We start from the raw sequence: 23,254 nt of genomic DNA on the forward strand, positions 1-23,254 counted from the left end.
ACTTCTTTGGTTAGATTTACTCCTAAATATTTTATTGTTTTTGTTGCTATAGTAAAAGGAATTGATTTCTGGATTTCAATTTCTTCTAACTTAGTGTTTGCATAGAGGAATGCCACTGACTTTTGAATGTTGATTTTATAGCCTGACACCTTACTGTATTGCCTGATGATTTCCAAAAGCTTCTTGCTGGATTCCTTAGGTTTTTCCATGTATACTATCATGTCATCTGCAAATAGGGAGAGTTTGACTTCTTCTCTTCCAGTCTATATCCCTTTAATTCCTTGCTCCTGCCTGATTGCTATGGCAAGAGCTTCCAACACTATGTTGAATAGTAATGGTGATAATGGGCAGCCCTGTCTAGTACCTGATCTGAGTGGAAATGCTTCCAGTTTTTCACCATTGAGTATGATGTTGGTTGTAGGTTTGCTATATATAGACTCCACTATCTTCAGGAATTTTCCATCTATTCCCATTTTTTGTAGTGTTTTGATCATAAAGGGATGTTGTATTTTGTCAAAGGCTTTCTCTGCATCTGTTGATATGACCATGTGGTTTTTGGTCTTGCTTTTGTTGATGTGGTGGATCACATTGATTGATTTACATATATTAAACCAACCTTGCATGCCTGAGATAAACCCCGCTTGGTCATGATGAACAATCTTTTTGATATACTGCTGTATCCGGTTGGCTAGAATTTTGTTCAATATTTTCACATCTATGTTCATCAGATATTCTCTTTCTCTTTCAGAAAGACTCTTTCCCTTCTTCTAAAAGGTAGATTTCTTGCTGTTAGCATGAGTTCGTAAAAATAAATAGGGACCAGGTGGTGGCGCACCTGGTTATGTGCTCACATTACAGTGCACAAGGACCTGGGTTCACGTCCCTGGCCCATAAGTTTCACGAGTGGTGAAGCAGGGCTGCAGTTGTGTGTCTCTGTCTGTCTGTCATCCCCCCCCCTCAATTTCTCTCTATGTAGTAATAAGTAAATAAAGATTTGGAAATTTTAAAAAAGAATAGATTAATAAACCAAGAGAAAACAATTTAAATCATAATTAGAAACTGGAATATTTTGAATATTTGCTAAGATTACAAAAATGAAGTATAAATTTTTATCCATATTCTAAAAGAATTATAATCAGTTGGGAATTCAGGACTGTCCCATGACATATATTTTTTTCTATTATATATTTTAAATTTGCAACATTCAGTTTGTGCTTAGTAGCATATATGTGTAAGGCTAATCACCCTACTACAAAAAGTAGTAGTGTCTTAGATGAGAAGAGTGATGCCTAGAGTAGTTATAAATGTGGAAACATAATGTTTTATCTCTGAGTAATAAGAATAAAGAATGAGGTTGTTACTGTTAGAAGCAATCTACAAGTGAGAAGGTCAGTCACAGATTAGATAGGTGGCAGAGCAGAACTTAATGTGTTGATTTTAGGCTTTACTATTATCATTGCAAAGAATGATTTATGTAGTATTACTACTTTTATTTTGATACATGATTAGTGGAAGTAGTAGTAATAATGAATTCAACACAATAAATGACTGCATTTATGAAAGGTTTTCTTAAGCTGTTCAAGAATAAGATTTGTGAAGCAGCCAAGAGAGGTGACTCAACAGTAGAGCACAGGATGTAGGACCCTAAGCTTGATTTCTGGTACCACATACTGATGTAGAGCAGAGTGGTGCGTTTGCGTGCCCACCCTCTCTCTCATTCCTGATGAAATCAATCAGTCTTTTAAAAAAATATTTATTTGAGACAGAGAAATACTACTAATCACATTTCCATTTTCTGAAAGGGAAAACTAATTTGGATTTTCTTTTCTTTTTTTGTTTTTTGACTGAAAGGTTATACATAATGGATATTTCTTTATTAATTTTAATTAGATGCCTTAATAGCTAAAAAAAAAATTAAGTCTGCATATAAGCTAAAGAAATCCACAGAAGAGAAGATGAGCAAAAAATTCTTTATATTCTCTTCTACATTTACTCTATATTATTATTCTACATTTATTCCTATGCTTTCAATGCTGTTGTTTCTTGGGCAGCAACTGTTGCTTACAACTTATCTGACAGGCTATAAAAAACTATATGGGAGTTAGTAATATGATCTCCTTTAGTATTTACTACTACCAAATACCCCTTCAGACCATTCAAAATTATACTTTAAGTATTATTATGTATAATTTTGGATGATGTGGACAAATAAGTAAATACAACATGTGCAAGTTAGAAGTGAATTATTTTATAGCTTGTAACATAGTAGATGCTAATTCATTATGAAGTGTACCAGAGATACCTGGATTCTTTCACTTTTACTCTACAACTCAAGTACTAGCAGTGTCTTTTAAGAAGTTAGTTTTTATAATTTTCAGTCTCTTCATTTGAAAAAATAGGCACAGATTGAAATGTTAATGTGACTTCTATTTCAAGTCCTTGAGATTCAGTACATACTGTTTGCTGTACTATTTGATAGTAAGTTATTTCACTTTCACTGGAGCCACCTACTGACAGAATTTATTAATTTGTTAAAGTACATCAGCCTTCTTAGTCTTCATGTATGAGTACAGATTCTAAAATATTTGTGTGTAATGAAATGTTCTCAGCTTTACATTGATTTTTTTCTACCTTTTGCTTACAATTTTATAGTTAATCCACTATCAAGAAATTAATACTTTATTGCTGCTCTTACAGTGTTTATCCTATTTAGAAATATGTTCAACTAGATTTTTGTTTTGTTTTAATATTCAAAAACCTATTTTAAATATAAGGTTTGTTTATTTTACGAGTGAGAGAGATCAAAGAACACTACTCTGATTATATGCAGTGGTGCTGTTTTGCCAGGCTGTATATACTGTACTCTACTGCTAGAACTATTTCCTACCCCTTAGTGGGAATTTTTTATTGGCAGTGTAATTCATAGGTGCAGAGATTACCAAGACTTGTCATTTTTTTAGTAATAAAATGTTTGAAAGACTTATTTTTCATTATTATGGGAAAAAATATATCTAACTTATTTTTTCTGTTCCACAGTTTTACTTATAATATTTTACAACTGAGTCAGTGAAATATCTCACTTGGATAGTTGTCCAACAATTTTCTTTTTCTGGAAACAATGTTTATTTATTTGAGAGATTGAGGGAACCAAAGCATCACTCTAGCACATGCAGTGCCAGGGATTGAATTTAAGACCTTCTGCTTGAGAGTCCTGTACTCCCATCACTACACCACTTCTTGAGTCACTGTCCAACAACTTTCAGCCTTCATGGCTGGTTGCCAAAATCAACAACTTCTTGAGGATTATTTATTGGTGCTTTTTAAATATTTGTTCTTTCCTTCCTTCCATTTTTATTAGGTACTCAGGAATTTCCAAAAGAAGCAGTTACCCGAGTTTTTACTTAGTTAACAAGAGAGAATACTTATTATGTCAGATTTTGCACATTATTATTAGTTTTTTTTTTCTTTTTCTTTTTTTTTTTTTTTACTTTTAATGTCTGGAGGAAAGCTTTTTAAAAAATATTTTAATGAAAGAGAAAGATAGAAAAACCAGAGCATTGCTCAGCTCTGCCTTATGGTGGTGCTGGGAATTGAATCTGGGACCTTAAAGTCTCAGTTATGGAAACCTTGTCTCTTTTGCCTCTGGGGTTTTTGCTGGGGCTTGGTCCTGGCATTACAAATCCACTACTACTGGCAGACATTTATTCCCATTCTATTAGATAGGACAGAGAAATTGCGAGAGGAGGGGGAAATATTGAGAGAGAGAGAGGGAGAGGGAGAGAGAGAGAGGTATGCTTGCAGATCTGCTTTGCTGCTTGTGAAGTGTCCCTCCCTGCAAATGGGGAAGCCAGGGGGTTCTATTCCAGATCCTTGTGCTTGGTGTACTGTGTGTGCTTAACCCAGTGCACCACAGTTCCAGATGCTGCCATGATGCCAACCTGACTTCCCTGGGCAGATGACCTCACCAATGTGTCTTGGAGCCCCACATCCCCAGAGTCCTGCCCCACTAAGGAAAGAGAGAGACAGGCTGGGAGTATGGGTTGACCTACCAACGCCCATGTTCAGCAGAAGTAATTACAGAAGCTAGACCTCACACCTTCTGCACCCCTCAATGATCCTGGGTCCATGCTCCCAGAGGGATAAGAATAGGAAAGTTATCAAGGAAGTGGTTGGGTTATGCAGTTCTGATGATGGGAATTGTGTAGAACCGCACCCCTCTTATCCTATGGTCTTGTCATTATTTCCATTTTTATAAATAAATAGTCAAAAGAAAAAATGATGGCTAAGAGCAGTGAACTCATGTAGGCTCTGAGCTCCAGTAATAACTTAATGGCAAAGAAAAAAAATTAAGGAAATTTATTTTTATTCATTTCCTCTACTTTGGGAGAACAATTCTGAGAATTGGAAAGTAAGTTTATAAATTATTGTGGATTTGAGCAGTCAGTCATTTTTGAACATTTTGAATTCCCAGAATAAAGAGTGTTTATTTTTGGGAGTCGGGCAGTCGCGCAGCAGGTTAAGCACAAGTGGTGCAAAGCACAAGGACCAGCAGAAGAATCCCGGTTCAAGCCCCCGGCCCCCCCCCCCCCCCCCCCGCGTCTTCCCTTCCTCTCTCAGTTTCTCTCTGTCCTATACAACAACAACATCAGTCATAACCACAACAATAAAACAACAAGGGCAACAAAAGGGAATAAATAATAAATTTTAAAAATAATTTTAAAAAGAATGTTTATTTTTTGCAAATTTTCTTGTGGGTAAAGAGATGATCTCTTAGACAGTGATCATTGATTAAGAGATTATAGAACACATACAAAGGAATATGTGTGTACAAGTAAGTATCACACCACATTCTGAAAAGTGTTAAATGATATCAAATATCTTTTTTTCTTATGAACTTCTGTAGTTAAGTGTTATATATAGTGAGCATATATTTTGAAGTTAAACACTTCATTTTATGAAAATAAAAGGAAAATTTAGGATAGTAGCATAGCTATCAGGCTATGTTTTAATTTTATTTTTTTATTTTTTTTTATTTTTATTTATTCCCTTTTGTTGCCCTTGTTGTTTTATTGTTGTAGATATTATTGATGTCGTTGTTGTTGGATAGGACAGAGAGAAATGGAGAGAGGAGGGGAAGACAGAGAGGGGGAGAGAAAGACAGACACCTGCAGACCTGCTTCACCGCCTGTGAAGGGACCTGCCTGCAGGTGGGGAGCCAGGGGTTCGAACCGGGATCCTGACGCTGGTCCTTGAGCTTAGCGCCACCTGCGCTTAACACGCTGCGCTACAGCCCGACTTCCATACGTTTTAATTTTAAAAGTCTTCAGAACATTTGGAGATCTTTGTAATTTTCAGTTCGCAATTTTGAGTTTGTGTCTCCTTGCTTTGCTGATTCAAGCATATTTTCTATAACAGCAGTCACTTAGACTAACTTGAAACTTTATACAGAGGAAAGGGGCAATGTACTAGAAAACAGTGGCCACTTAGGAATATAGCTATGTTAATATGTCTAAAACTGAAGAATACAAATAATACTAAGTTCTAATAAGAGGTGGGGTGAGAATTTCTTTAAAAAAAAAATTGGGGGTGGATGCTGGCATACCCAATTGAATCTACACATTGCCATGTACAAGGGCCCAGGTTGAAGGGCCCAGGTTCAAGCCTCCAGTCTCCAGGGAGTTGGGGGAAGCTTCGTGGTTGGTGAAGCAATGCTGCAGGTGTCTCTCATTTCCTCTCCCTCTCTATCTCCCCTTTCTCTCTGAACTGCTCTCTGCCCCTTTAAACAAATAAGTGAAATAAAACTTATTTTAAAAATCATCTCAAATAGTGCCTAATATAAAAATAATGGCACAGAAATTAGTCATTTTGTATCTTTAAGGGAGAAATTCATTTCAGTGTGAGAATTCATTTCAGAAGTAGGTTCACTACCACAGTAATCAAAAGTATAAAGAGAATTATGCTGGAGGCCTGGTGGTGGCCACCTGGTTGAGCACGTGTTACAATGTAAAAGACTTGGATTCAGGTCTCCAACCCCCACCTGCAGGGGTGAAAGCTTCACAAGTGGTGAAGCAGTGCTGTAGTTGTCTCTCTCCCTTTTTAAAGATAATTTAAAAGAGAGAATTATGCTAATGAGAATTGATATGATGTGAGAGAAAAGTGTGGGAAAGTGATTTATGAAAAAATGCTAGGTCGGGGAACTTCAATAGCAGTGGGTAAGTTCATGCTTGTTTCTATCAGTAGGCCCTGGTCATCAACAACACAATTCACAGATCAGAACTGCTGACCTTACTTTACCATAGGCTGCTACTTTTGTTTCTTCTTGAGCTTAATTTTGCTTCACTGTGAGGTTTACTGTTGCTTCACTTCCATGACATTTCCAAGTATTATAATATACCTAGTTTTGAACATTGAAATATATATGTCATGTTCAAATTGGAGGCCACAGGAGGCCAGGCAGTGGTGCAACCCAGTTAAGTGTTTATATTGTCATAAATATAAATTCAAGTATCTGGGTTGGAGAATCCCACTTACCACCTGCATGGGAGATGCTTCACAAGCAGTCAATAAGATTTGCAGTTGTCAAAAAATAAATAAATAAAGTAAGATTTGCAGTTGTCTTATCTTTTTTTTTTCTTCTTTTGTCTCCAGGGTTATCACTGGGACTTGGTGCTGGCGTTATGAATCCACTGCTCCTGAAGGCTTTCCCCCCCCCATTTTTTATTGGGTAGGACAGAGAGAAATTGAAAGAGGAAGAGGAAGATAGGGAGAAAGTTAAACACTTGCAGACCTGTTTTCACCATTTGTGAAGCTTCCCCTCTGTATGTGGGGAGCCAGGGGCTTGACCCTGGAGCTTGAGCCAGGATTCTTGTACAAATCCTTGGGATTTGTACTATGTACATTTAATCCAGTGCCCAACCCCCTTACCTTTTTTCTCTCCCTCTTTGTCTATCCTTGGCAGTGCACCTGCAGGAGAGTGCTCTGCTTGATCAAGCACTTCCTCTCTATATACATATGTACATACATATATACCTATATATTATGTTCAAAAATCGAAATTTCTCTGTCGTATCCAGTAATAGTAGGGGAAAAAAGAAAGAGAAAGAAAGAAGGGGGGGGCGCGGCTGCCTGGAATGGTGGATTCATAGTTCTGCCACTTAGCCCCAGCAATAACCCTGGCAGCAATTAAAAAAATATATTGGAAGCCATATAGACTCACTATGTCCATAATTCTGTCTGGATTATTTCCACTGCTTTTCTACCCCTGTGTATTGTACCCCAGAGCCACTGAGTATATTAAATCATGCTTAGTCTCTAGTAATATTTATTTATTTGTTTTTGCTGACTGGACTTTACTAGAGCTTCATGCCTATAGGACTCCATTTCATAAAACTTCCCCATGGCCCCACCCCAAACCCAGAAGGAGGGTGAAAGGCAAAGGGAGGTTGGGAGAGGAAGACCCTCCCTCCCTCATTCATTCTTTTTCTCTCTCTCTCTCCAACACACACACACACACACACACACACACACACACACACACACACACGAAACAGCATAGCACTGCTTCACTTATGAACCTCTTTGCATGATGTTTCTGTGTAGTTGGTCAGGGGCTTAAATCCACGTCCTTGCTAATTGTAAAGCACATGCTTTACTTGGAGAACCATTTTCCAACCCCATAATTTTGATTTTTGAAGATGATATATACGTATATATGCATGTATGTATAGAAAGAGGAAGTGCATGATCAAGCAGAGCACTGCTCCTGCATGTGCATTGCCAAGGATTGATCCTAGGGCCATAATCATGCAAGTTGTTTCCTCAACCACCAGGGCTACTTCACTGGCCACTTTTTAAAAATTATTTTTTATTGTTTTTATTTATTTTTTATTGAATAGACAGAAATTGAGGGAGGAGGAGGAGATAGAGAGGGAAAGAGACAGAGAGATACCTGCAGCCCTGCTTCACCACTTGTTAAGTTTCCTTCTGCAGGTGGGGACTAGGGGCTTGAACCTGTGTTCTTGCACATTGTAATGTGACCGCTTAACCAGGTACACAACTGCCTGGCCCCACCACTTTATAGATATAGATATATAAATATAGATATGTAGATATATAGATATAGATAGAAATGGAACCTATATTTGAATTTGCAAGTGGGACATTAATTTTCTTTAATTAAACAAGTTTTATGATACAAAAGCTAGACAGGAAATATGCCTTATCCCAGGGTGTGTCTCTATAATAAAGATATATTTATAAGCAATATATGTGCTTTTAATTTTAAATTGAGTAAAAAACAAAATGAATGGAATTCTATTTGATAACTTTTTTTTCTCTCCAGACCAGAATCTGTAGAAGCTAGCCCTGTGGTAGTTGAGAAATCCAACAGTTATCCCCACCAGTTATATACCAGCAGCTCGCATCATTCACACAGTTACATTGGTTTGCCATATGCGGTAAGTGTCAAAAATATACCTGGAAGGGTATTTTTTAATATTTCTAAAGGCTGAACATAGATCTGGATGATGCCATACAATACAATTATATACAATTGTATATTTGCAAAGCATGTTTGTTTTCATACTATTTAAACAAGAAGGTATATAATTTTAATAAAATATGTTGTGTAAATATTTCTTTGTAAATATTTATTAAATGAGTGAGATAATGGAGGAGAGAGACTAGAGTACTGCTAAACTCTGGTTAGTAATGTGGTGCAGGGAATTGGACCTGGGACCTCAGGGCTTCTTCAGGCATGGTAGTCTTCGTACATAACCACTTTGCTATCTCCCCAGCCCTAAGTATAACTTTTAATTCACATTCAAAGGATTAAAATTCTAAGGAGTTGGGCAGTAGTGCAGCGGGTTAAGCGCATATGGTGCAAAGTGCAAGGACCGGCCTAAGGATCCCGGTTCGAGCCCCCGGCTCCCCACCTGCAGGGAAGTTGCTTCACAGGCGGTGAAGCAGGTCTACAGGTGTCTCTCTTTCTCTCCCCTCTCTGTCTTCCCCTCCTCTCTCAATTTCTCTCTCTCCTATCCAACAACGACAACGACATCAATAACAACACAATAACTACAACAACAATGAAAAACAACAAGGGCAACAAAAGGGAAAATAAATATAAAAAAAATCGAGAAAAGATATTTCCTAGAAGTTTAATTATTATTTTGTATTGTATATTATTAATGACTTGGTATTCTTTATCTTCCCTATAAAGGTAGGAAGAATTGTACTCTGTACTTTTAATTATAAATTATATAGTGAGTTACATGATAATTGATTACCACTTACTGAGCACTTACAGACTAGGCTTTTTGCTAATTATTTTTGCATATTTTATTTCATCTTCAAAAAAGTCCTTATGAGGTAGGTATAATATTCATTTCCATCTTATAGCTGAGAAAATAAAGCTTACCTATATTAACTTACTCAGTTTTCTTTATAATTAGTATGAGGCAAAGCTTATACTGAAACACAGTATTAAAATGGAAGTATTTGTGATATTATCAGAGTACAATATGAATTTTTTGTCTCTTGCACCAGAATAAAATTTAACAAATTAAAGAAATTTATGGTATACTTTATAATCTTGAGTTGTCAAAAAAGTTATGACAAAAGGGCTGGGGTAGATAGCACAATGCAAAGAGACTCTCATGCCTGAGGCTCCGAAGTCCGAGGTTCAATCCCCTACACCACCATAAGCCAGAACTGAGCAGTGTTCTGGCTTAAAAAAAAAAAGTCAGGACACATTTTTGCATAGAAAAACATAAAAATTATGTCATGACTTTTCTGGCAACTAGTATGTCTTATGTATAAGATTTTGTTATATATTTTTTTATCTTCCATATTCCTGAATTTTTAAATCTCTTCTCATATTTTGCACCTGCTTATATCTGAAGGTATAGCTATATGAATGTAGGATTATGAAGCTGTCTCCAGATTTAAGGGGTGGAGAAGCAATTTTTTGAGGAAGACTGAAAGTGTCTATGGTTGTAGGTAGATGTATTCACTTACTATCATGGTTAATATCTAGCAATGCTGAGTCATTATTTTAAAGGTATTGAAGAACTAGACCAATTTCTCTCTTAAATATTCAGATTAATGATTGAATTTTTCTTAAATTCATACCATTGTTTAAATTTTGTTATGGTATATTTTTGTTTAATTATCCAGGACCATAATTATGGTGCTCGTCCTCCTCCAACACCTCCGGCTTCCCCTCCTCCATCAGTTCTTATTAGCAAAAATGAAGTAGGCATATTTACCACTCCTAATTTTGACGAAACTTCCAGTGCTACTACAATCAGCACATCTGAGGATGGAAGTTATGGTACTGATGTGACCAGGTGCATATGTGGTTTTACACATGATGATGGATACATGATCTGTTGTGACAAATGCAGGTAAAATATTTCATGCCATTGGTTTATATTTCTTAAATATTGCTAGCCTGTGTTTGTTACTGTTGGAAAAGATCTTTACAGTCACTTGACGGAAGTAATGAATACATTTTAAAAGTGTTCTTATCAACACGATCTTTTGCTTATAGAGTAAGTGCCTATGGGAATAAAGCTATTTTAGGATTTACCTTAGAGTTTATTATTAGAATCGTAGTAGTTAATTGAATAATAGGCTCTGAGTTGTAACTTATTCATATAGGACCACATTACTCTTTTTATACATTTAATAGTGGTAGATATATGGTAGTAGAGAAAATAGAAATGAGAGGAGAGTTGAGTCCTAAGTATTTCCTTTGTAATTACTTGTGCCACATAGTCACTGTGATTTTCCACTTGGGGGAATTGTACATTTTGACCTGACTCTCTCACCTCCTTTTGATTTGAACCTTGCAACATTCTGGAGCCTCCTTGAACCAGAACCATTGTCTCCCCTCCCCCAACCCTGGTTCAGCCACAAAGAAAAGGCTATTCTAGTAGGGTCCTGATTGCCTAACACCAGGGTAATGCTCTGGTTATTTTGTTAATTGGGGGGGAGGGAAAAAAAAGAACCAATGATACCATTTCCTTCATTTTTAAGTACATATTAGAAATTTTTTTTAAAATTTTCTTTACTGTGGGATTAATGGTTTATATTTGACAGCAGAACGCAATAGTTTTTACATGCATAACATTTCCCAGTTTTCCACATAACAACTCAACCCCCATTAGGTTCTCCTCTGCCATCATGTTCCAGGACCTGAACTGTCACCCCCATCCCAGTGTCTTTTACTTTGGTGTGATACACCAACTCCACTCCAAGTTCTGCTTAGTGTTTTCCCTTCTGATCTTGTTTTTTTAACTTCTATGAGTGAGATCTTCCCATATTCATCCTTTTGTTCCTGACTTCTCTCAGTTAACATGTTTTCTTCAAGCTCCACTCAAGATAAGGTGAAGAAGGTGAATTCACCATTCTTAATAGCTGAGTAATCGTCCATTATCTATATAGATAGACCACACAACTTTTCCATTATTTTCTCATTAACTTTAAGTAGTGCAGACATCTCCACATACTTTACATTTAAAAATTATATTTAGTTTAAAAACTTATATATATATATATAGCTTTCAATTTTGTCCTCTTGTTTTTACATCTCTAAGTTTATTTCTTTGAGGGCATGTTTCTATGAATTTTTCACAACATCTTTTACATTATTAAACTCAGCAGTTACTGATAACAAAATGGCTATCAAATGTGAATTAAGAATGATTTTAACAATAGTTTATATATTCTGTTTTTCCATCCCTTAAGTGTTTGGCAGCATATTGATTGCATGGGGATCGACAGACAACATATTCCTGATACTTATCTATGTGAACGTTGTCAGCCTAGGTAAGTTATGTATATTAAGTAGATGACTACCAATTTTACTGAGATAATTAAAATTGTTAGAGGTACTAGATTGACAATTATTGGATCACTGAATTTCATCAACTCTAAGATATGTTCTTTTTTTTTGTTGTTGACTTTTTTTTTGTATTCTGACATAAATGAGGATGAATCTAGTGATAGTGTATTATGTTTTACATTTTCTTAAATTAATGATACATAAAATACATAAAATATTGGATTGTCAGAAAAGTCATGACTTACTTTTCTGACAATCTAATAATAGTGTGTCTTCTAAGTGGTAATATCTTCCCTGCCCCTCACTGAATGTATTACATTAAAGAATTATTAAGTGGACATTCCTTTAGGTACAAAGTTTGTGTAGGTCTGTGCTGTCATTCCACTGTTTACAGTAATGTGCTTTTGCCCATTTATTTTTTTCTAAATGTGTTACAGATATTTCAAACCTATATACAAACAAAAAAGTAAATGGACTTGCATTTTCTCACCATTTTGTTTTACAGTGCTTTTTTCCATTGCTGCTATGTATTATTTTAATGCAAACCCCAGATATCACACATTTCACATTTATGTATTCTATGTACTTCAGTGCATGCATGTGTATATTTACACATATACACATACTACACATGTAAACACATATGTTTAGTTGTGGGCTCTATAAAGAAAACATAACCACAAACTTGAGAGTTGGCCCAGTGAATAAAACACATGCCTTACTGTGCATGAGGCCCTGGGTTTGATCACTAGTACCACATGGGAGACCCAAGAGGGTAGGTAGTGGTGCTTTGGTATCTCTCTCCATGTCTCTAAATATATAGAATAAAATTTGGGTCTGAGAGAGGACAGTGATATTGAACATACTTGTAACCCTGAGTTTATTCCCAGACACTGCAGTAAAAAGGACATAAGCACAAACCCATTGTTATACACACAACATACTTACTATCCAGGTATAGACAAATTACTGATTGTGACATAGCCTGTTATCGTAAGTCTATTCTCTTTGTTCTACCAATACTAGTTTCCCTTTGCAGTATCTGTCTGAATTGTTTTAATGAGTTTGCTGATTATATTATCATGATTTAATAACTTTCTCTGCCCTCTTCAGTTTTCTGTAAGTAGGTTTGTGATCAGATTTAGATTCAATATTTTTGTTTCAGTATGCAATTTTTAATGTTTTAGTGAATGAACTGAGGGCCTTGTACACATGCAATACTGCCAAGCAGCCTACTGGATCCCAAAATGTAGTGTTGTGTAATTAGGTAGAGAAAAGAAAGAAAGGAAGTGACAGGAGGAAGAAAGAGCAACACTGACACTCTCTTAACCATCATGGAATTTCCTTTGGTACTATTCTTGGTGTTCCTGTGTAATTTTGGGGGTGTCAGGCCCCAAATTTGCTTAGTGGATAGAGATAGCCAGAAATTGAGAAGGGGAGATAGGCAAAGAGACACCTGCAGCACTGCTTCACCACTCGTGAAGCTTTCCCTATGCCGGTGGGGGCCAAGGGCTCAAACCCGGGTCCTTGTGCACTGTAACGTGTGCTCAACCAGATGGTCCACTACTCAGCCCCAGGAGTGTACTCTTACCTGCTGACCTGTCTTCCAACCCCTAGTGTGACTTTCATAGACTGTTCTATTAAGTGACACATGATGTCTGGATTGCCCCTTTGATGAAACCTGTTAAGTGAATTCTTTAGCTTTGTTGATTTACTAGGGTTGCAAGTTAGTGACATTAATTCTGTTGTAAAATATTTGACTTTAAATTCTTTTCAAAAAAAATTATTGTATGGAAAAAGGGTAGAGGAGGAGATAGGGAGAGAGAGAGAGACACTTCCAGTACTGCTTCACTGTTCATGAAGCTTTCCTTCAGGTGGGGACTGGAGGCTTAAACCCAGGTCCCTTTGCATTATAGTACATGTGCTTAAGTTGGTGTACTATCACCAAGCTCCTGTCAATAACTTATTAAGTGGAATTATTTCTGAGGAAACAAGCTAGTTGAAGTAAATTGCAGTTAGCTACAGTAAATGGTGGTTGTTAAGCCTTCACATTATCATTTTTCAAAATAATGATAGAAAAGAATATAAGTGCCATTATTAACGCAGGGATTTTTTTTTCCCCCACCAGGATTATCACTATGGCTCTGAACCTATACAACTTCATTACTCCAGGCAGACTTTTTTTTCCCCTCCTCTTAGATACAGGGTGAGAAGCAGAGAGAGGGAAAGAGAGACTGAGGGAAGGACAGGCACTACTTTCACTGCTCATGAAGCCTCCTTTCTGTAAGTGCTCCCTTGTGGTGGCTAGGAACTTGAGCGTAGGTCCTCACATGTGGTAATGTATGTGCTCTACCATCTTGTATCTCCCCAAACTCAGTGATTTAAACTGCCAGTCTATTAAAGTTATTACCATTATCTGTGCTCATATTTGCCCTATTTTTGGTCACCTGGGAACCTTTTCAAATTGACTCACCCTTTTGACAGTGCCTAGTAGAATTTGATAATTTTTGTGCCATTTGAAATGGCAGGATGTTTCTAGCTACTGCTATACATCTCTTTTCCAGACTCAGAATTAATTATCAAGACCAGAGCCTGAGAGGTCATCATGTTCCTTCCTACTACTAAACTGGTCGCTATTTTTAGGTTTTTTTTAGTAGACAGAACTTGGAAATAGGTTTTTGTTTGTTTTTTAATTTTTTTGAAACAGCCAGAAATCGAGAAGGGGAGATAGGGAGAGAGATGGAGAGACACCTGCAGCCTGCTTCACCACTCGTGAAGCTTTCCTCCTGCAAGTGGGGACTGGGGGCTCGAACCTGGGTCCTTGTGCACTGTAACATGTGCACTCAACCAGGTGCGCCACCACCCAGCCCCAGAAATAGGTTTTGATGTATTTTTTATTTTAAAAATAGGTGTATGTTGATAATTGCAATTTAAAATTAGGAATAAAATAGTTTCATTTAATCACTTCTGCATGCCAACTACCTCTTTTATTCTAATTCTTCACCAGATAGACAGTAATAGATTATCACATAGTTACTTAATTGCTTAATCCTACAGAAGAATACAGTAGTTTCAGGTTAATAGTACCAGCACTAGCACTAACAGTATGGCTAGATTGACTTATCTCTTTATTACTTTTAGGTACTTCTGTATCCCCTAGATTTTAGATTGACTTATCTCTTTATTACTTTTAGGTACTTCTGTATCCCCTAGATTTTTTTTTTTTCCAGTGAAAGTTAAGCTGAAGTTAATTTAACCAGTCTAGATGCTCTGGAGTTGCTTTTGTACTGTAGTTTACTTAAACAATTCTTTTTTTGGTGAACTTCTGAGATGTTTTCAGTCTTTTAGTAACTGCAAATTATATGCCCTCAAAGAGGTGGGGTTGTAAAAAAGGGTAAGTGTATATGTGATGTTTTGTCAAATTTCATTGAATTCCCATCAGGAGCTATACAATGTTAGTCTTTATCAGTAAAAGTGAGCATGCCTGCTTTCTCAAAAGCCTCACAGGAGTGTTCAGTGATGTATTTTTTGCCAGTTAAGTAGTTGAGAGTCATCTTAGTGTAGTTCTACTTTGCCTTTATAATTAATGATTTTTTAATTTGTTAGGACATAGTGAAATTGAGAGGGAATGGGACATAGAGAGGGAGAGAAACACCTGCAGCTGCCTCTCTACTCTGAAACTTTTTCCTTGAAGATGGGGCTGGGAAGCTTGATGCCGAGTCTTTATGCATACTAATAACTGGTTGTGCCACTGCCAGGCCCCAAGTGATTTTGTTTTACTTTATGATAGTTACTAGTCTTTACTCCTGATAGATTTTGGTGTGGATAAATATCTTTTCATGAATTCAATAAGAATTGGTTAAAAAATGACCATTGCAGAAGGCAAGATCAATCTGATTATCATTCTATGATAACTAGGGTAGTTATCAATGATGCTGGGATAATCATATTCCTAGCAAATTAGGCACTTCAGTCTCCCTTCTGAGAATAAGATCTAATGCTGCTGCTGCTGCTGCTGCTGCTGCTGCTGCTGCTGCTGCTGCTGCTGCTGCTACTACTACTACTACTACTACTACTACTACTACTACTACTACTACTACTACTTCTTTCCCCAGAGCTCTTGCTTATGGTGGTGTGGGGGACTGAACCTGCGACTTAGGAGCCTCAGGCATGAGAGTCTCTTTACATAACCATTATGCTATCTACTCCAATCCAGTCTGATGTTATTTTATTTCTGTTAAGTTTAGGCAGTGAAAACACATTTAAGAATTGTAAGTTTAAGTAATTAAAATTATCATTTTAATTTTATTAACTTTTTCTCTAGACTTTACTGTAAATATTAAGTTGGGGAAAAGATGTAGTAGTTTTTGCTTGTTATTTTTATAGAGACAGAGAAATTGAGAAGGTAGGGAAGATAAGGAGATACACCTGCATCACTGCTTCCCTGCAGTGTGTGCTCTACTTGGTGCACCACTAACCAGTCCTGATGTTCTAGTTTCCTAAGTCAATTACTTTCTTAGCAGAGTACAGTAGAGTCAGTTAGCTAACATCTATCTTTATGTTAAATCAATCTAAACAATTTTGCAAGGAAAATAACATTGTTGATTTCTTGGTAAGAATATTAGAGAAACTGTCACATGTAGTTACATATAAAACATCTACTTTACATCTAAGTTAATGAAATTTTTCTAAATAATTATTTTAATATTTTAATGTAGGAGTTTGGATAAAGAGAGGGCGGTGCTACTACAACGCCGGAAAAGGGAAAATATGTCAGGTGGGTGAAAAGGATTTATACTAAATCAGCATTAGTATACTGCAGAGTATGAGTGACCTGCATATTTTCTAATTGACTAGTTTGTAAACACCTTTCTGATGAATGTTGTAGCTATACATAATTTATAAGCATGGTATAAATTTAAGATTTTTTTATAAGTTATAGAATCAAAGATGTGGAAATAAGAGAAAATGAAGTACAGAATATGTTAGACTATCCATATTTTTTGACACATGGGTTTAAAAGAGTAAAACTTGTACTTCTGAAAGATAGTGGCAGAGTTTTTTTTTTTTTTCATTAATTTATTTTTAAATCGCCACTGGGATTGTCTGGAGGCTCAGTGACTGCATGATGAATCCACCACTCATAGCAGCTATTTTTTCCCCTTTTGTATTTTTTGCCTTTCATTCTTTTTATCTGATAGGAAAGAGAAAAGTTGAGAAGAATGGGGGAAGTAGAAAGGGAGGTAGGAAAAAGTAGAAAGGGAGGTAGGAAAAAGAGACACCTGTAGCCCTGCTTCACCACTCATGAAGCTTTCATCCTACAGGTGGGGTCCAGGGATTTGAACCCCAGTCAAGGCACATGGTATTGAGCTATTTGTGATCAATGGACATTTGAGTCATTTCCAGTATGTTTTAATTTGTTTTTGTTTATTACAAACATTAGCTTTTATTTCAAATAATGAAATTCTCTTGTATAAGTTTTTTGTATTTTTGCCATCTTGATTTTGGATAGATTCACTAGACATAAGATTGCTGAATCAAAGTATAAGCATGCATTTAATTTTGCTAGATATAAATTCCCACTAATAGGGAATTTTGGATTTTCACTGGTAACATCTTCAAATACCTATTTTTCCATTCATACTACCTGAGTGTGTTGCCAGTTTTCTGTTTTTGTTTGTTTGTTTGTTTTTTAGTTTATAATATTTGAAACGTTAATTTTAGTTTGCACTTAAGTACATCATCATGCGTGAAGCAAGGAAGTGAATAACAGCTTTAGAGTAAGGAGATGATACAGTAGCTGGTCATAAAGTATTATATTACATTTTCCATGTACAATAAATGTGGAGGTATTGTGACATCTTGTTTTACTTTTGAAGATGGTGATACCAGTGCAACTGAGAGTGGTGATGAGGTTCCTGTGGAATTATATACTGCATTTCAACACACTCCTACATCAATTACTTTAACAGCTTCAAGAGTTTCCAAGGTTAATGATAAGAGGAGAAAAAAAAGTGGAGAGAAAGAACAAAACATTTCAAAATGTAAAAAAGTAAGTTTTTTTAGATGAGTAGATAGAAAATGGTAGGAGCTGAGTTTTATAAGAGAATCATGACAGTTTCTAGAAGTTAGCAGGAATTCAGCCTAATTAAATTCATTTTTCAAAATGTAATGTGTTTTAAAGATTGAAGTGGGGGCCAGGGGAGATAGTTCATACTATTAGAGTACCAGTTTTGTTTTTTTGTTTTTTTCTGAATCCTACTTAATCCTTTAAGTAAAGTCTTATTTACTCAATTTCTTATCATTTTTTTCCCCACTTAAGTGTTATGGAATAAATCTCCCCTGGATTAAATTAAATATTACAGCAGAAGACTGTACATTACTTTGCTATTTGTTGTAACGGCTAATAATTTTTGTCATCTAAGGTAGAAAACATTTTCCACTATTACTGTATTGCGGTTATCAAGTAAAATAATGCCAGATATGAAGTCAAAATTAAAAGCTTTTGAGTAATTCTTATTATATTATGTGGTTATATAATTGGCAGCAGATAGTTTTATTTTTTAATTAATTTATTTTTACTGACAGAGCAACCAGAGCTTTGCTTAGCTCTGGCTTATGGATTGAATCTGGGACTGAGGCATTAAAGTCTTTTGCATAGCCATTATGCTGTCTCCCCAGCCCATAGTTTAATAAAAAAAAAACATTTCCCCCCCACTTCCTTAGTTTACTTCACTGGTTAAAATAAACTTTTATAAACAAACATGTTTTTCTCTAATACTAATACTCTTCTACCTGTATTTTATACAATGTGGACATCTGTTGACAAATTCTACCTTTACTTTATGGATATATTTGTTTATGCTGTTCCTCTACCATTTAGAAAATTGTCTTCTATGTTTTTATCTTTTTAAAACCAACTATACATTGAGGCCCATCTCAAACAAGTCTTCTACAAAATTTGCTTTTCTCCTACCAAATATAATTATTTTACTTTGTGTATCATGGCAATTGAGCTTTCCATATGTCATTTAACTGTATACTCTTACTTTGTTTTCCTTACCTAGATTGTAACAGGAAAAGATTGTTTCCTTTTTCTTGTTTGTTACACTTTAGGAATTTGTGCATAGGTGTTGAGTCACCTTTTTCCACTTGCTACTTCAAAATTATGATTTACTTATTTTTAATTTTATTTTATTGGATAGAGACAGAGAAATTGAGAAAGAAAGGATTCATAGAGAGAGAAAGAGATAAACCTGCAGCGCTATTTCACTGCTCATGAAACTTTCCCCCTCAGGTGGGCACTGGGGCTTGAACACCTTATACATAGTAATATGTGTACTCAATCAGATGCACCACCGCCCTGCCCCTATGATTTACTTTTTTTATATATATATATATATATTTATTTATTTATTTTTTCCCTTTTGTTGCCCTTGTTGTTTTATTGTTATAGTTATTGTTGTTGTTGTTGGATAGGACAGAGAGAAATGGAGAGAGGGAGGGGAAGACAGAGAGGAGGAGAGAAAGATAGACACCTGCAGACCTGCTTCACCGCCTGTGAAGTGACTCCCCTGCAGGTGGGGAGCCGGGGTTCAAACTGGGATCCTTATGCCGGTCTTTGTGCTTTGCGCCACCTGCGCTTAGCCCACTGTACTACAGCCCGACTCCCTATGATTTACTTATTATATGTGACTTGGAAATTTTATCCCTCTATATTTGTTTTTAGATTATATGGTTTCATCCAAATCTGTTACTTGAATAAAGCATTGATTATACATTTTCTCTGATTAGGTAATTTTTTTTTAATGAAGCATTCTATGTCTTGGGTTGTGCCATTTATTTCAAAATATTGATATATTTATTTAAGAGAAAGAGATGGCCTGGAGATTAGCTCAATAGGTAGAGCACACGTTTCACTGTGTGCAAAGATTTGAATTAAAACGTTAGAAGTGGTGGACCAGTGCTGTGGAGATGTCTGTCTTTCACTATTGCCTCTGCTTCTCTCTAACTAAAAAACAAAACCAACGAACAACCAAAAAACCACCAACAGCCCTGTAAATATGTAGGCATGATGTGCAGCACTATTTCACCACTCATGAAACTTTCCTCCCTGTGGTAGGGCCTGGGGGCTTCAACCTGGCTTGAATTCCTGGGCTACGGGGCAGAGGGGGGATGGTGGAGGGGGAAAAGTTTTTTTTTCTTTATTATTATTAACTTAATACTTGAATAGATTAGAGGAAAAATTCAGGAGCTGGATGTAAAATATCTAGTTTGCTGTTTTGTTATTATTTAGAGGCTATCATTATAATTAGATATAGGATATGTGTAGTCATGCTTTTTGTTAAAATAATGTTAAAAATATGAATGGAGTTAAACATTGTAGAAAGATTAAAGAGATACTCACAAAGCCCAATGAAGGTACTGGTGTTTCAGTAATTCAGAACTTTCATATCGAGTTTTTTTTTTTTTTTTTTTTTTAAACCAGAGCACTAGACAGCTCTGGCTTATGGTGGTGCGGGGGGCTTGAACCTGGGACTTGGGAGCCTCTGGCATGAGAGTCTCTTTGCATAACCATTATGCTATCTACCCTCCGCCCATCAAGTATCATTTCTATCAGCAATGTTGGATAAAGTATTTAAAGACATGGATGTGGCAACCAGGTGGCGGCACACCTGATTTGAGTGTGCATGTTACAATGTGCAAGGACCTGGGTTCGAACTCCCACTCCCTACCTACAGGGAAAAAGCTTTGTGAGTGGTGAAGCAGTGCTGTAGGTGTTTCTCTGTCTCTCTTCCTTTATATCACCCCCTTCCCTCTCAGTTTCTGCATGTCTGTACCCAATAAATGGATGTGTATTATGATCCATGAATTTTAATTTTTCAATCCATAAACCCTTTGACAGCACATACTACATGTAAATGGATTTTATATTACTAATTGTACTGAGTTTCTTCTCCAAACCATTCTTATATCTTCACTGACCATCTCCAAATTTTTTTTGTTTTGTTAACACCATTATTAGAATCATAGCTCAAAAATCTTGAAATTGTCCTTGAAATTAATGCTGATTTTTCCCAGGGCCTGCTGTTTTTTCTTTTGGAAAGTATCTTCAATATACTGTTTACTTTTTTCCTTCTATAAAATCATTGTAAGCTGTCATTACATCAGAGTAAAACAGTAACTTTTTTTTTTTTTTTTTTTTTTTTAGTTTTTGACTACTTTCATCCTTTCTGTAATATTCTTTTTTGTATTTGGTTATGATACTCTATTTTTTCTTATATTACTTCTTTGCTAACAAGTTTTTGCTCTATCATAGTGAAGTATTTATAGTATTTAAGCCAGAATCATAAAATTTGACTTTTTAAACAAGTCTTCTGTGGTCTACTTTTGCAGTTTAAGTTGTCTTTATCATGGATTATTTTACTTTTTGATGTCTTATTGTGGAATGGACCTAGAGTCTTGCACATGTGTGATATTACTGACTGGCTTTTCAAGCCCAGCTCTCCATCACCATCATCGTTATTATTATTACTGTTAACTATTTATTTTGAGAGAGAGGCGGAGAAAAGAGAGACACTATAGCATTGCTCCACCATCCACAGAGCATTGCTCCACCACCCACAGAGCTTCTCTTGTGCTGCCCATTGTACTCTTGTGTGGAACAGGGGCTTGAATATTGGGTCTCATGCACTGTAAGGAATGTTCTTTATCAGGTAAGCTGGCCCCACGCCTCATTAAAAAGATCTTTCTTCCAACATACAAACTATACAAAAATGTGGCAATTAAATATATTTTGTTATATAGTGCTTACTTTAGGCATATATATATATAATTTATGTTAGGGTGGGTGGGTAGGGTAAGAAAAGTCTTAAATACCACATTAGCACCTGACAGACTACTGATCTGTCACTAAATATTTATTGATAATTTAGTTATTATCTGTTAGCACAGTAAGTGATTTCACTTGCTATTTGTCTTACAGAATTAAAATATTAATAACATTGTTTTCTCACTCCCAAAACTTGTATTGTGATATCAACAAAATCACGTTATTTTTACAACTTTTACAAATTTTACCAAATACTTTTCCATGTATTTTTGCACATAATTTTGATTTTTCTTAGCTTTATATATCCCTTACACATTCAAAATTATTACATAGTCTGCATTCTTTTTAATGTAGTGCAAGAAAATGAATTTAAGGTCTCACACATGTATGGTAATACTGACTGACTTCCCAATGCCTATTTTTTAGCTTTAGAAAGAGATGGTTAGGGCAAAGGGATTGAGAAAGTGAGAATCCTCATACATGGAGTCCCATTCTGCTACTCATAGTGTTTTCTTATGGGATGGAATAAAACTTGGGACCTCATGGATGATAAGACACAAGCTTACCTATTGAGCTATCTCTTGCCCCTGGATTCTATTTGTAATAGTAGGGTAGTATTCTAGTAGACTTTATTTGCATAAGCACTCTTCTCATTATACTGGTTATTACAAAGGTTTTTTGTTATTATGAGACTAAAGAGAAAAGCTTCGGTACAACTTTTTATCCCCCCCAGCTAGAAACACAAAAACAGAGAAGAGAAAAACACCACAACATTGAATCTTCTATTAGTGAAGTGGGGACTGGGCTTGAACCTGGGTTATATACATAGCAAAACAAGCACACTATCCAGATGAGCTATCTTGATGCTAAAGTTTCAGTTATTCTGTTTTTAGATGTGAGAGAGGGGAGAAAATAAGAACCAGAGTATCTGGCACATGCAATACCAGGGGTTGAATTTAAGGATCTCACACTTAGAAGTCCAGTGTTTTATCCTGGGTTGCTATATTCAGTTTTTAAACTAACTCAGAATTCCATGTTATTTCAGGCCTTTCGTGAAGGATCTAGAAAGTCATCGAGAGTTAAGGTAAAAATACTTAATCTCTTATCAACTGATAGCTATTCTATATCTTGCTATGTGGCTAGTTTGCCATATATATTTTTTAATTTTATTTATCTATTTTCCCTTTTGTTGCCCTTACTGTCTTTTGTTGTTGTTGTTGTTATTGATATCGTCGTTGGATAGGGCAGAGAGAAATGGAGAGAGGAGGGGAAGACAGAGAGGGAGGGGAGAAAGAGATACCTGAAGACCTGCTTCACCACCTGTGAAGCCACTCCCCTGCAGGTGGGGAGCCGGGGGCTTCAACCAGGATCCTTAATCGCTGGTCCTTGCGTTTTGCGCCTCATGCGCTTAACCTGCTGCGCTACCACTGGACTCCCTAGTTTGCCATAATTTTTATGTTCTCTTCATTATATTGCATTTCTTTGCTTTATTAGAAGTACAATTGAAATTTTTACTGGATTTATATACTACTTTATTAAGATGTGTTTACTAATATGTGAAATTATTAATCAAGAAC

The 23,254-nt window shown here is 36.0% G+C and overlaps 1 protein-coding gene across 4 annotated transcripts in view; it reads left to right on the forward strand.

The window, feature by feature from the left end:
• Positions 1-23,254, forward strand: part of KMT2E (lysine methyltransferase 2E (inactive)) — a 92,844-nt gene that overhangs the window by 39,285 nt on the left and 30,305 nt on the right. For all 4 annotated transcript variants that reach the window (XM_007526978.2, XM_060196378.1, XM_060196377.1 and 1 more), the window contains 6 exons: positions 8,342-8,456; positions 10,174-10,403; positions 11,749-11,829; positions 16,564-16,622; positions 17,725-17,897; positions 22,723-22,761. In XM_007526978.2, coding sequence (XP_007527040.2) covers positions 8,342-8,456; positions 10,174-10,403; positions 11,749-11,829; positions 16,564-16,622; positions 17,725-17,897; positions 22,723-22,761 — 697 coding nt within the window. The remainder of the gene's footprint in view (positions 1-8,341; positions 8,457-10,173; positions 10,404-11,748; positions 11,830-16,563; positions 16,623-17,724; positions 17,898-22,722; positions 22,762-23,254) is intronic.

This window comes from Erinaceus europaeus, chromosome 8, assembly GCF_950295315.1.
Source record: "Erinaceus europaeus chromosome 8, mEriEur2.1, whole genome shotgun sequence".
NCBI classification, from domain to species: domain Eukaryota; kingdom Metazoa; phylum Chordata; class Mammalia; order Eulipotyphla; family Erinaceidae; genus Erinaceus; species Erinaceus europaeus.